General features: G+C 40.8%; 1 protein-coding gene across 3 annotated transcripts in view; it reads right to left on the bottom strand.

The window, feature by feature from the left end:
• The window catches only part of sema5ba (sema domain, seven thrombospondin repeats (type 1 and type 1-like), transmembrane domain (TM) and short cytoplasmic domain, (semaphorin) 5Ba), a 170,279-nt gene that overhangs the window by 32,211 nt on the left and 122,870 nt on the right, over nt 1–15,198 (bottom strand). For all 3 annotated transcript variants that reach the window (XM_042427063.1, XM_042427061.1, XM_042427064.1), the window contains 3 exons: nt 6,122–6,257; nt 4,955–5,162; nt 4,287–4,494 (listed from right to left, as the gene is read on the bottom strand). In XM_042427063.1, the coding sequence (XP_042282997.1) occupies nt 4,287–4,494; nt 4,955–5,162; nt 6,122–6,257 (552 nt within the window). The remainder of the gene's footprint in view (nt 1–4,286; nt 4,495–4,954; nt 5,163–6,121; nt 6,258–15,198) is intronic.

The following is a 15,198-nucleotide window of genomic DNA, read 5'->3' as shown; positions in this document are numbered from 1 at the left end:
TCACCAAAAATCAAAGATTTGAGAAAAAGTCCAAACATTGAAAACAGATTTGTGTATCAGAACTTTGTTTTTTCTTCTTTCCTCTCCCATTAATTATCTCACGACCCCTCAGATTTATCTGCTGACCCTTTGGAGGGGCCCGACCCCTAGGTTGGGAACCACTGGACTAAACTAGCTAACTGTGTATAAAGTAGTTGAAACTAGCTCCACCTCCAGCAGCTACAACAGTAACATGCTGCTCTAACACTGATGCTTCACTATTAATAATCTAATGATGTCATATATAATAATATATCAGTCAGAGGGACCAAACCACTACTTTTACTGCAATACTTTAACTACATCAAGCTCATAATACTTATGTACTTTTACTTAAGTAGGATTTTAACTTGTAATGGAGTATTTCTATATTGCTGTACAGGCACTTTTACTTAAGTAAATGATCTGAGTACTTCTTCCACCACTGCAAATGAGTGAAGTGATCTAGAAAAAAACTGACTTACTTTCAAAGTTGGCTACTGTTGTGAGTGAGACCAGTAGTTTCATTCTCTATTTGGCAGCGTGGACTACCTTTCTTCCCTCAGAAAAGCCCTGATGGATGCAACATCGCAGCTAAGCTAGCACGCCGCTGCAGCCAAAATAAATTACTTCACTAACAGAATGAGATAGAGAGATAGGGTCTGTATAGAGGACGGAGTGGTGCTGTTAGCCAGAGGTGCCAATTGGCCAGATCAAATATAATTACCACAAATAGAGGACAAACACACACAGGCATGTACACACACATACCCGTGCACAAGCTGCAGCATTTGTCTGCGAGCTATCACTAAAAGGCTACAAATCACAGGCTGTTGAAAAGGTTTAGCAGCGTAACAAAAAAGCACTTCAACTCAAGATGATGATGTAAATGTTATTCCACTCTGAGGGTTGTGAGACTCGACAGAGTCGCCTATAGGGATCAATAACAAAGGAAAACTAAACATTAAAAGCACTTTAACTTAATTGAATTTTTAGAAGAACTGTACAGGCATTCAAACCAACATATGTTTTTGCTGCTGTGTGCTAAACAGTAAGAATCTGTATTTTCACTCCATGTTTAAACAATTACAAACATGTACACATATGTGAGGTATTTCTGCATTACAAGTACAGTGCAGCCAAAGTCCATCCAGTATTCCATTGCCAGCTTCATAACAAACTGGATAAGTTATGACTTGTCCATAAATCATGTCTGAGTTTGTCTCTGTCACTGTGACGCAGTACTGCAAGTACAGTGTCTCCATTCTTCACTGTGTACATGCGTGTATATGAGTGTGACAGTGTAAAGCAGCATGTGGCTACAGACGAGCTGCTGTCAGCTATAAAACTGTGTATATTCAGCTGTTATCAGTGTGTGAATGGATATATGTCTGCGTGTGAATGGGAGGGCCACACACAACGCAGGGGAGATGAGAATGGCTCATTCAGACAGCACCACAATGAAGGGGGAGTGTGTACAAAAAGCAGGACAGCAGGTGGGTCTTTTTCACATAGTCTGAGCAGTGGACACAGAGAGACGGATGGAGAAAATTAAAAAAAAAAAAAAAAGAAAAAAGTAATAAGAGCAAGACCAGAGCTGGCTTCTGCTCCAGCCAGTGATGAGAGTCATGTGGTGCAATATGACACGTTACTCCAATCACTTACTTTTCCCAGTAACACAGCAGTGTATTGCATTACCTAATCCCTCCAGGATCTCATGCAGTTTTTGTAATTTCTGTGGCCCAAAAGAACAAATATACAGCAAAAAAATATGTTAAATTTGTAGATAAATGTTTAATCTTAGAGTGCGATTTTTATATATGCAGATATGGTGGCTGCTAGTTGGCTTTCAGTGCATGTTTGCAGGCCCTGAATCAACAATATTTTAACTTTAATCTGATACTGTTGCAGACATACCAATACTGAATGGGACGCTTCATGGATACAAAGTTATGCATCTGACATGCATCAGTGCTATCCAAATTTGTGATCCTATCTAAATGCTATGCTACTATTTGGTAACAGCTATCAAAATTTAGCAGGCAATAAAGTATGATAGAGGCTGTACAGCTGAAATTCCTAATCAGTTCACAGAATCTGATAGGTCATAGCATATGGTGTTACACCTGACATCTCTAATTATGACATCCAGACCCTGTAATTATGAGATCTTTTCTGATAATTATGAGATACAGAAGTCATAATTATAGATAAACTCTCTGTTTTTCATTAAAAAAATTGTTGCCCTGGGCCCTGAAAACATGCATGTGATGGGCATTTTTCACTAATCAACAGATTAACCGTTCACATGCATTAATTCATAACCTGGCTTCCTTTTTTTCTTCATCTTCTGACTCAATGTCACCTGTCTGCCCTTTTCTACTAGATTGAGTCCCTCCAGACGAGCTCAGGTGTCACACTGACAGACAGGTTGACATCTGTCGTGTTCTGCAGCCAGCACATTTAAAAGATTGTAAGAGTGAGTGAGCCATAGAGCTGCACAGAGTATCGCAGACTGGATTAAGGACGGCCTGTCCTACCTTACCCCCTTCTTCCCCACACGGTGCCCTTGGTGCCCACTCTTCTTATCGTTTCACCCCACTATGTCTTAAATAGGACTCTGGCTGCTTGATCTGCTCTACTCTGTGTATCTATATTTCTGTTGGCTTCTTGCATATCTCACCCACATCTTATTAAATGCACTGGTTTTCCTACCTGAGCTTTCTCTCTCTCTCTCTCTCTCTCTATGTGTGTGTGTGTGTGTGTCTGCTCCCATGTGTCTATGAGTTTGGATTTAGTAGAAATATAGCGAGCTGACTCATCAGGCAGCACATATGAGAACTCGTCCAAGCACCAACCCACGCACAAATCACAAAGTAGACCCCTTTCCGTACACACACACACACAATGAAAAAAGGATCAAGCCATTTGTATGCTAAAATGAAGTTGACTTTGAAGGACTGAGGTGGCTGGCTGAGGATCCTGATTAAGAGGACTGATGAGATACAGGAGGTTGGACAAACAGCCAGTGGGTTTTTCTCCCCTCGCTCACCCTTGAGATGGAGATTTTCACATGAATAACACTGAAGCTGGAGATGGCAGAGCGAAAGGCCGCTTTTTCTCGCTCTCTCTCTCTCTCTCTCTCACTGTCTTTGTAGCTCTCTCTCACACACACAAACGTGCCTTCAGAGAAACTTCTCTGGCAATGTGCTAGGTAGCTTCACACACAGTTTTTGTGTATCCTTTGATTCAGACACAAACAAAAGCCAGAACAGTGTTCTCTCTGTATTATACAGCACTTCATTACTTGTAAAAAACCACAGCACAACAAATTAATTTCCTCTAGCAAGCAGATACTGCCCCAGTCATTTGTCTGGTTCCATAAGGACTTTAATGATTATAGGCAAGGCCTTCCAGACATTAATCCTAGTTGAGGACAGATAATTACCTTCAGTAGAAGACCAACCAGGTTAAAATGAATCCACCGCCAAGAGGCATAAAATGAACACTAAAACACACTGTGTATACTGCATGGCTGCTTTCAGAAAGTGAACACCACTGTCCCTCATGTAGCTTATCACTTTATTCTTATAGTGGGACTTCAAAAGGTCTCACATCAAGAGGAAACATTACAGAGGTGACCAATCGTACCAATCGACCAACAATCGAACCACCAACGTTGCACAGTTATGGTATGCCTGGTATGCACAATCTGTGATTTAACACAGGCTGAATCCAAATGTTCAGCCTCATGGACTTCGGTCATACAGTACATATTCTGAAGTGTCTGAAGTGCTCGCTGTTTTTTCTTCAAGTATGTGACAGTGCAGGGCTATGATGGAAAAAAATGCACTTAGATGCGACCTAGACAGACCTTCGTTGTTGCCATGGACATGGCTTAGATCTTGACATTAGGCTTGCCGCAGTAATTGGTGTTACCGGAGATACACGGTGTTCAGGTATACAATGATTACATCACTTTCCCACCCCCCCCCAGACCTTTGAATTCAGCCCAGTGTTGTATTAAATTGGACGGAAAGCTCCCTCCCCTCCCTGGAATTGGTTTTTCATATGTTTTTTACTTTACACTCACCTGACATTTATTTTTTTCCACTTGATAAGTTCTCAAGAGCTTTTCACCAGTGACTTTGCATTTTTAACATTCTTCATAATGAATTTTACGAATGCCTGAGTGACCATAATGTTTGGGTTCCCTCTAGATTAGTGAAAATGCTCCACTAGACGTGGAGATTTTAAGCAGTACTCACATCTCAGTTTTGTAGGTCGAGCACCTCTCAAGGGGGATCTTCAGGACTCGATTGTTGAGCCCAACAAACAGTGACCTGTCACTGTGCAGGATCTGCAGGCTCAGGATGGGTTCACGCACCCCCGGGGGGAGGAGCTCCATCTCCTCCAGGTAACAACCTTGTAGGTTCTTATTGGGTGTAGCCAGGGCCTTCAGGATGGTGCCATATTCTGATTGGACAAGAAGGACAAAAAGATTTATCAGAGAGATTTCAGGGATAATAAGAGGCAGTAAAAAAATTATCAGCACATCAGTGCACAGATGTAAAGCAACAATGTGCAGCACAGTAGCTCAGTAGTTAGCATTGTTGCCTTGCAGTAAGAAGGTACTGGGTTCAAACCCCAACCTGTTCTTGTTCCCATGTTTGCATGGGTTTCTGCCAGGTGCTCTGGTTTCCTCCCACCACCAAAGACATGTATGTTAGAGTTAATACTCCTGTCAGTGCCCCTGGCAAAAGGACTGGAGTGCTTCTTCTTCAACCGGGTGTTACTTAAATACACCTGACGAAAGCCAGTTTCAGTTGCTCTGCTTTATCTTTTCCTTTCAAATTATACATTTGAGATAAGCCATATTTCTAATTAATATACAGTATGTAGGGTGTGTAAAAGCCTGCATGTATTTTCTACTAACCCGTGCTGATGTACATAACATGGTAGAGGGTGTCCATGCCCTGAACAATGTCCACGACCAGGTTGGAGAAGCGAACGTCATCCTGCATTATCAGCGGATCTACAGACTCTGGCTGGACGACATCGTTCATCAGGTAGAGCCGCTGGGCGTCCTGCAGGCTGCGCTCCGTCAAACCTTCGTTGGGACCCTCGTCATTTATTGTACCACACTGGAGAGGAGAGGCAACAGAGAGGGAGAAAAGAGAGAAAGGGTAAGGTGTCAGAGGAGATGTAAAAAGATGGGATGGAAGCAAGAAAACAAGACAGTCTGTCGGAAAGAATGACAAACAAGTAACAAGTACCTCATCCAACCACACATTGTACTTTCTAAATCAATACACCATGTCTGGCTACATTGTTTCAATTCTTGATTCTATTATCAGTAATTGCAAACTACAGTGTGATTGTGATATGACCACAGCAACAACACTGCAGTTTAATGTTTGGGTCTGTTTGGGTTGCAGAGTGTAGCTGCTGATCATTCTCTGGGATTTAGAAATGAGAGATGGATTTGTTGGTAGATTCCTTTTTGGAATTTTTGGTGATCTTAGGAACTGTACATGGTTTCATAAACAGTGATTTTCCAATTTTAGAATGTATCTGATATCGACATTTTTAGATTGGGGTAGCACTTTCATATCAGATTTTTCCTCCTGAAATAATTACCAGTCACGGTCACCAGCAGCTTTTCCAGAACTGTTCTACACTACTCTTTGTGACCATTTTTATGTTATTTAGTGACAATCAGATATAATATGTAATATTATATGTATAATCATATATGTAATATGTTCCAGAGAGAAAAAAAATAGTGCACAAATCTCTTAGGATATCAGAAATGTCCTGTTTGTGGCTATTTCTGTCCATAGCTCTAACATGTGCAGTTAGCTAGTCATGAAAGTTATCTTTTTTTTCCTGAATTCAGTCTGTGAGGTAACCTTACTGCTTCCAAGCATGCTGTGTAGCATTAACCAGCGAGCTGTATAAACCAAGTGGTGCTAGATACTAGATTAGAGATGGTTCAGTTTTGATAAGTTGATAACTAAAATGCCACTTAGAGAATCTTCATTGGAGCATTGGGTTAAGTAGTGTTATATTACCCTGGATGAGCTTGGGTGGTTAAACTAACCTGAAAGTTGTGGATGGGGTTGGGCGTGGGAAGCCAGGTAGAGCGAGGGTTCTCCTGGGAGCGGAAGGGCCCGTTGAAAGCCTGGGTGATGGCGCTCAGGTTGAAGGCGCACACTGCAGATGCTGCAATACTGTTGCTTTATAGAGAGACAGACAGGGAAGACAAGACAGCGAGGGGAAGATAGCAGGGAGCAGAATAGGAAGAGAGAGGGAGAGAAGGTAAAAATAAAGACATTTAAACAACAATGTTCATAACAGTTTACATGTTGGCAGCAAATGTGAAGCTATATCAGATACGAGCAGCATCCAGCTGTGTAATAAAGCCATTCTGCAGTGTGTGTTCCATCCTCTTAATGGAAGTTCTATCATTTACACCTGCACTAACCAGGCGCCATGATGCTCGCTTGCTTTGGCTGCAGGCTAAGCTATGCTATCAGAGCCACACAGTGAATGGGGACAGTATTAAGCTGAGGATATGGGAGGCAGTAACACAGATTATGTGCAAACACACACACACACAGCTGCCTCACATGTGTCAAATACGAGAGTAAACCCCAGCTAAACTGGCAGTGTTAGTAAGGTTATTATCGTGAGGCTCCTCGGTCATAATGTGCTGCAAGGTAATGAGTTTCTTAACTGCCTTCTACTGCTGACTGTTTTTTTTTTTTCTCTTGCCTTCCCATACACCCAGCGCAACACACAGACTTTTTACTATGCTGTGAACAGCCTGCTGCCTTGGCATGGCTTGTGGGATGCTGATAAGCCATCAGTTAGAGGATAGTGAGTGATAACATTATAGGGAAAGAGTGAAACAGAAACAGAGAGCCACAGAGAGAGCCACAGACAGCGAGGCAGAGAAAGACAGGCTATTGTAAGGTCTTCATGGTGTTTTATGAGCCATTTCGGTATCTTGGGTAAGGTATAAATCAGTGAAAGCTGCTGGATGAAAAGGTGAGGGAGAAAAGGCTGAGAACAATGTGTCCCAGGGTTTGGTAAATGGTATTGGTAAGGCCTAAATGTGTATTTATCAACTGTTAGGCTGCTTATGCTCAGTTTTGATTCTCTTCATTTTCATTTCTGTATGGCATATCCACTACATGTTTTAACTAGGCATGCAATATGTCCATTTCTGATTTTTGTGTTTCTGAATATTTGGCACAACAGTTCGGTGTAACGTTGTCATCAAGGAAGCAAATTTTACACCTGAAACTCATTTCTTTCATTTCCATTTCTTCTTGCACCACAGGAAATCATGCTGCATTAGCTACAGTGCTTGCAGTCTCTGTTTGCACTGTAACCATAGAGAAACAAACAATCATCTGGATTACTTTTGAAATGGAAGAACAAGTATGAGTCTGATGATTATAAGGCAAAATAAAATAATATATAGATTATATGATATATGTATGCACTGTGCATGAACGTTCATTCTTGATCTTCTATAGATGTATACTGTATCTTTAATAGACAGAGAGGACTTTCTCAGGAAAACTAGAAGTTGCACTGATTCCAACAGTGTGTGTATGACATTTGCACAGTCTGGTTTGACACAAAACAGAGACACAGCTTGTCTTCTGTGCTTTATGGGAACCTTGTTTTTAAGACATAAAAATGAAACTCGGAGGATCATCCTTCATATCCTATATTGGATCATCCTCCTCTGGGATTAATATTCTAATTTTTATCTTGAATATGTTGACATCTGTGATTGCTTTGGTTGGTTTTGGTTTTGAATATCACTTTCTCTGAGATCCAGTTCAGAACTGTGAGGAAACAAATATGTTCTGTCATTTCAGCGGAGCAGTAAAGTGCTGTGCAGCTCCAAATGAGCTCTGACTAAAGAAGTGGGGAAGCCAAACAGGTGGCTCAATGACCAACTCTTAGGCTGCGGAGGAGAACAGCCTCCAGACTTCAGCAAAAGGAGGGGGGTTTTTTTCTCCTAAATGGCTCTGGTGGAAACAAGAATGACAGGAAAGCAACGACATAGTGTGTGAAGCAGAGTGAGTGCTGTGGTGAGCCGGCAGTAACCAAACCCCATCTGAAAGAAACCACAGGCAAATGAGCTGCAATAACTGAGCAGCAGCCACAATAGTTTTCACACTGACACGCAAACACACAGTTTGACATACACTGTAATAGTAAGTTAACTGTGGGTTTGTGGTAGTATTGTATAGCTACAACTTACATTGAAGCCAAACTCTGCCTCAGACAGCCTGATACTGTCCAGATTATTTGAGATCTACTGGGGTTGTTGCACATAATGCCAAGAGAACAGAGCGACAGGAAGCATTCAAAGGAATACAGTCTATTGCACTAATGGATGCAACCCATATGTTTTGAGTCTGCTTAAAAGCCCGGGAAAGAGATTGAAAAGCAGTTTGACATCTGCTATGCTGTTTGCTGCCGCTGCTCTGCCGCTCTGTGAGGCCACAATGATCACTTTTATTATGAGTGAAGCCACTTCTTCAAGTGATTCATCTCAGCCCAACAGCCTGATCCTGTTACTGCTCGTCCTCTCAAAAACATCTCCATTTACTGTGTTGTTTAGCTGAATTCATCCCCGTCCACCGCTCGTCGATCTCTCCTTTTTCTTTTCTGCGCTATGCACCGATTTGTTCAAACCTCCTTCATACCCCATGCTGCAGTGGATATCTGGCAATGCAACCGGCATGTTGCGGTGTCTTTTATGTTGAGAATAAGTGATGGAATGAGAGAGACAGGGAGGGAATGACAGAGATTGAGGCATCAGCAAGACCTCTCTCTATGTTCTCATTCTCTCTGATAAAAACTTTTTGTCTCTCTTCTCCTGTTTCTTTCTCTTTCTCCAGAGACTCATGGGTGGAGATAGAAGTGTACAGAGGTGTCCTTACATTCTTACTTATACTAGTTTCATGCTCTTCAAACAGCCTGCAGGTAGAAGATAACCACATACAGTACATTTACTCAAGTACACTACTTGAGAATTTTAAGTAGTGGGAGTATTTACAATTTTATGAGAGAAATATTGCACTTTTTGCTCCACTAGACTTATCTGCTATTGATACATATAGCACTTAAAATTGTGCTCAACCAGCTACAACACTGAAATGCTGCTTACATGTTAATGCATCTATAATGATAATCCTGGTATAATATATGATAATAGTTTTATAGGGACCTTTTTCATGAGCATTCAGTATTTTTACTCTGTGGTATAGCTATGAATGCTTAAAGGCTGAGGCTGGCTTGGCTATATGTTTATTACTGTCAACAAATCCAATGAGAAGATAAAGGAAATATAACTCATTTGATCCCATTAGCAAGTATGGTCTATCCAAAGCCTGATACATCTTATTTCTCTCTGCCAGTGTTGTCAAAAACACACTAGTTAACCACACTGTTGCTCTGGTTTACATTACTTTCCTGCACTACCATGAGCACACACACTGTAGTGTATTATGAGTCACTCCCACATACACTGTTCTGCTGCAAGAAATATTCACTACAGCACCAAATGTGTATTTATATGTGGCTGAAAATAGTCCCCAACAAATGCAGTATTTCCTCCTGGGAATATTTGCTAAAACTAGATCAAAACTACAACTAAATCAAACTACGCATTTATAATTTGCTTTTTGTCTTCAGTAGGAATAAATGGGCTTGGGAGTGACACAGGCAGGGTACAAAAGTCAAAGCATGGAAAGACAGACTGACTTGCTTTGTGTTTACTTGTGTTTTCATGTGACTCCTTGACAATAAGAAAAAACATAGAATAACACAAGCTACATTCTTTAAGTAAAGGGGCTGAATACTTCTTCTACTGTCATCCTGCCCCGCAGGGTACATCACTGCAGATGCCAGAGAAGTTTACCACATAAAAAGTGTAGATGTGTAACTCAGTTTAGCTCTAAAAAAAAAAAAGGTGTTAGAAGGGTAATGAGCTCCTCACTCAGCCAGGCTGTTTGGTTCTCTGCAAGTAGTTCAGATCAGTACAGCAGTGAGTCTGTCTGGTAAAGATTAGTGGATGATGTGCATCGCACTAGATAAAAATATCTTTTTAGGCAGGATACCAGTATAACTGCTGCTGCATGTTGGAAACCAGACACCCAGGTGTTTGTGTTCATGAGTTCCTCGTCTAATGTTGACATCCATCTTTTTTTCTTTGGCTTGTTGACCGTTGATATGATTACTTTATTATTATTCGATCATTTTCTGTTTTTATTCTTCAGTGTTTTCTGGTGCAGTATGTCGATTGTACTGGTATATTTGTAATGATTTATTTTCATATTTTCATTTATTTTCTTTTTAATTGTTATTTTCTTGTATTGTAGTATCAGTAGAGTACAGGACAGTCCAGCTGAAACCTCAGGTTTTTAGCTAATGCGCCTAACCTCATTTTATGTGAAAAAAGGAAGATCTAAAACTACATTACGGCCAATGTTTCACCCTCGGTGAATACCTGCATCGCAGCAGAAAAGAAAAAGGGCACACTCAGCAGAGTTACATGGCTGCAGGGAGCAGAAATTGAACCAGGATTATCCATACATATTTTTATACTGCACAACAATACACCAGCAAAAGCAACAGCTTTGGCCCAAAACAGTCACATTCAGAGGCACACCGAGTCAGCAACACCTCCACTAAACAATAAAGCAACATCACAAGCTCAATAGGTTGCACAAACATCCAGGTTTTAGATTTTGAACTATTGTGAGGAAGTGCACAGCTGACTGAAGTGTAATGGCATTGCTAACCATTAGAGGGATCAAATTTGATGGCACTGTAGTATTTTTTCAGTCTAAGCTTGACTTGACCTATTTTCACTGTATTTCCAATCAAATGCAAATCAGCCCGAAGTGAGGGACACCAAACAAAGTGAAAATAGTGGGTTCAATTTAAAGAATATACGTGATAGGAATGATAAAACCACTGGTGCACAAGCAGCAGATCCTGTTGAATGTATTCAGATCAGGCTCGGTCTTCCACCGTGGGTCCATAGTTCATTTCAAGGTAGATTTGATGTCAGCAAGTTGATACCAGGGGAAGAGAACATTGTGTAAAATCAGAAATATTGTACAGTTATGCGACTCGCTTCACTTGGCTGCCCAGCATATCATTTATCACCCAAGTCAAATCTGATCTCATTCGGAGTCAGTCACATATTTTTCAAAGGATTACAAAGGATTTAGGGATCCCTAGGAGGTTGAAGGAGGTTCAAGTTGCACATACAGTAACATGTGTCCCGGTGACCAAGATAGCAATATAGAAATATGCAGATTATATGCCAAAACTGACCTAAACTCTTCGCCATTTTTGTGGATTTTTTTTTTTTTTTACCATTTTTCTGGTTCTGGCAGAGGAAGATGACATCCTCATTCTTTATTCTGCCTCCAACACTATGATTGGTCAGTGGTTTCTCCAACTGGAACCGGACTAAGAAGTTGTTTCACTGATCATTTTTTCAATTAATCATATAGTCTATAAAACACAAGGAAATAGTGAAAAAAAAGGCACAACACAAGTTCCCAGAGCCCAAGGTAATGTCTTGTTTTGTCCAATCAGTGGTTCAAAACAGGTTATTTGAATCACAGAAAATCAGCAAATCCTCACATTTGAGGAGCTGGAGCATGAGCATTTTTGCTTTATAAATGACTTTAAGGATTAATTGATCATTAAAATTGATGTTGAATAATAATTTGCTGATCTGCTAATCTAATAATGAACCGACTGTTTCAGCAATCCTCCTTATTCTCCTCCCCCTCTCTGATATAAGACCCTCCTAGAACTAGTGAAGTGGAAAGGTCAGTAAAGTAACTCAGAGATAGATAAGGAGGCTCATAATTAGTTAGTAATGGCAGGTTAGACACCTCAGCAGGAGAATCTCACTGCTGCTCTGAGACCACAACAGAAGGACCCTGCCAATAAGGGCCCGGAGTTAATTAAAAGACCTGGCTGTGCTCTGGGGTCTTAAGTGTCCTTACTCTGATGGAATGCTAAAACCCTCCACTACATAACAGCTCGACAGTCTCAACTGGCTGCTGCACGTCTCGGTAAAAATTACAGCAGAATCATCTCCTTCCTTCCTCTCCTCTTTTGAAGAAAGGCTACAGTTAATGATTGTACCAGGCAGCTTCCAGGTGTGAATGTGTGTCTGCAAAACGGTGCAAATGTGATTAGGGCATTCTTGCAAAAAAAGAGGCTTCCTCTTAAATAAAGATTTAAAAAACTGATTTTACAAATCAAAATAGTCATAAGGAGTCAGCCAGACATTATATCCACGTAATTTGGCTATCTCAGACTGCTGAAGCCTCATAACTTCAGATAAACTTTGAAATACATCTTTGGACTGTGGGCTTTGTCCTCTTACACTTCCACTGGAAGCACATTATGCAGGGATGTTTTAATGGTCAGTATTAATAGGAGAAATGATTACAGCAAGCCAAAACTAACTTTTTTAAAGTTAATTTGGGCACCTGGCTATTGTTTTAAGACAGACTTGAAACATTAGGAACCTATCCTTTAAGCTGGGACCAGCTTGTTTGCTTGATGAGTGACTTAAATGATTAACTGTTTATCCAAATTGTGTGTTTTAAACATCTAATTATTTCACCACTAATCTGAGGACAGTGACTGAGTGGAAAACAATATAAAAGATGCTGTGTCATTTTTAGGACATCGTGGGATATATCAAGAGGGTCACAGAGAGAGAGAGAGGAGGTCACTCTACAGTATTGAGACCCGGCCCATATCGTGAGCAGACAGAGAGGATAAGTACTCTGTTCCAACTCTTACAGACCCAAACTCCTGGGAGCAACTGTGAGCCTGGTCAATTTAGGCCAGACAGATGGAGGCAGTGTTTGTGGTGATTGCATTAACATATCGAAACCCAATGAGAGAGGCGGTTTTGGAGGGAGGACAAACAAGTTTCTTTAGAAAGAAAGGGCAATGAAGGAGGAGACAAAGGACAACAGACAAAAGCTTGGAGCTCACTCTGTATCTCTGTCTCTCTCTCTCTCGCTCTATCCCCCGACTTTTCTTTTCTTTTGTCTCTCCACTATTTCCTGCTCTCTCTCTCTCTCTTGCTCCATCACTAAAGACGGCAGCAGACTGATGGGGAGCAGCCATGTGGTGGCAAATACCGGCAGCTTAACAGGTGAGGGAGAGGAAGCTGAGAGGCAGGATTCAACTTTTCCCCTGACAGAACACAGAATACATTTGAATACAAACGACTGCGCTTGCTCACACACACACACACACACACACACACACACACACACACACACACACACACACACACAGCGAAGATACATGCCCTCACATAAACACACACCATATATGCAAACACACAGTTTAGTCCAAGACAACTCTCTGCTGCACTAGCAGTGATCACTACCAACTCTTAATCATCATTTTAAATGACTTGTATTCAATCAAAGTGAAGTCACAAATCTGATGACTTTAGTCTCTTAGATTTTAGACTTCAGACTACATTTGCCAGAGTTAAAAACACAAGTGAACATGTGCCTGGGTCTGGAGAGAATCCCCTCTGATCAAACATGCTTGATATTTGCTGCGTGTCTCAGATCCTGTCTCTGTGGACAATGGCATTTCAGCATTCATTACATGAAATCAGCTGTTGGGCCATTATCTGAGCGTTGCTGAGAGTTTCATCTTTATATAATTTATGTAGTAAGTAACCACAATGAAATACAGACCAAGTCATTTAAATTAGTTTTGCTTTATGTGTGCCTTTTATTTTTCTCCCCCCCCCCCCCTCTCTCTTACCTATCTTTTAACTTGCTGTGAGGCTTTTCTTTGTGTTCTGTGGGGATGAATAGAGGCAGAATGATTGTGCCTGAACAAAAACATACATGACTTATCAAAAGGCATGTGAACCCACAAACTGATTGCATCTTGTAATGTGTGACCCTATTCTTGACTTCCAGAGTGCGCACTGACGCTTACTGAAGTGTGAAAAGGGAGATTTCATTCACCAAGTGTACCACAGATTCCATGAAATCAATGTGTAATGTGCGCTGGCTGTAACTCCTTGGTTACCAATCTTCTCATCTAACTTTCAGAGAGAAAGACAATAAGCATATTTCCAAAACATCAAACTATTCCTTGAACATTTCTAACTGCATTTCTTATTCTAGTGCCCTGCTAGTGAAACCTAGAGGCTATAATGTTCATTACTCCACACTATACGAAATTGTTGGGATGGAACAAACCATCATACATATTGTTTGCTATTCTCAGAACCTTAACAGCAGTAGAGCTGAAATATAAAAATACTTATAAAGGTGCTGCTTAAAGAAATATCATACCGTAAAGTCATTAAAAATAATGTCAATGTCAAATGTGTAAAGGGTTTCTCCTCTCGGTAGCATTAATGTGCTCAGCAAATTTCATGGCATATATGTATTTTCTGTACAAAGTTGATATTTGTCTTGAAGGTGGAATGAAAGGCTCATAAAGTGTCCAAAACAACTCAGGGGAGCATACAGCATACTGTAAATGTCCACCAGAGGCTCAAAATTCTCTAGTTCATTGTTGGCAGAATCACAGAGAAACTCAGCAGCTGAAGTTTGCGAGTCAGGCTGCAGCTGTAGTGTATAGCTCCGATGGTCGCTTCCTCCTCCACATTATGTTGTGTCTGATTCCACAGCACCATATTCAGCTTCTTAACATGAAACTAGCTCTCTTCCAAATATACTGATATTTTATAGTTTTTGGTAGTATGACATTGTAGTGACTGTTTTTACCTATTGCTAATACTCCCTATTGCAGACGGAGTGTTTTGGGAGACCCACCTTTGACCGTCCTTGAAGGCACCACTACAGAAAATGAGGAAATGTACTTTGTAGTCTAAGGCAGATCTACAAAGTCCACCAGGTGACGCATCTGGCGGACTTTTGCAGCTGGACGAAGAGGGATATTTTATTTCAGAGTTTAAGAAAGTTTAATGTCATTCATATGTATGTACTACCCACATTAGAACTATAGGAATCAACTTGAAAATCAGTGAAGCCGTCCTTTAAGATAGTTTGTCTCAAGCAAAAGGAATCATCCTCCAGGCAACATGAATATTCTTACAGA

The sequence above is a fragment of the Thunnus maccoyii genome, chromosome 11, assembly GCF_910596095.1.
Source record: "Thunnus maccoyii chromosome 11, fThuMac1.1, whole genome shotgun sequence".
NCBI classification, from domain to species: domain Eukaryota; kingdom Metazoa; phylum Chordata; class Actinopteri; order Scombriformes; family Scombridae; genus Thunnus; species Thunnus maccoyii.
This window is presented reverse-complemented; position numbering and strand designations above follow the sequence as displayed.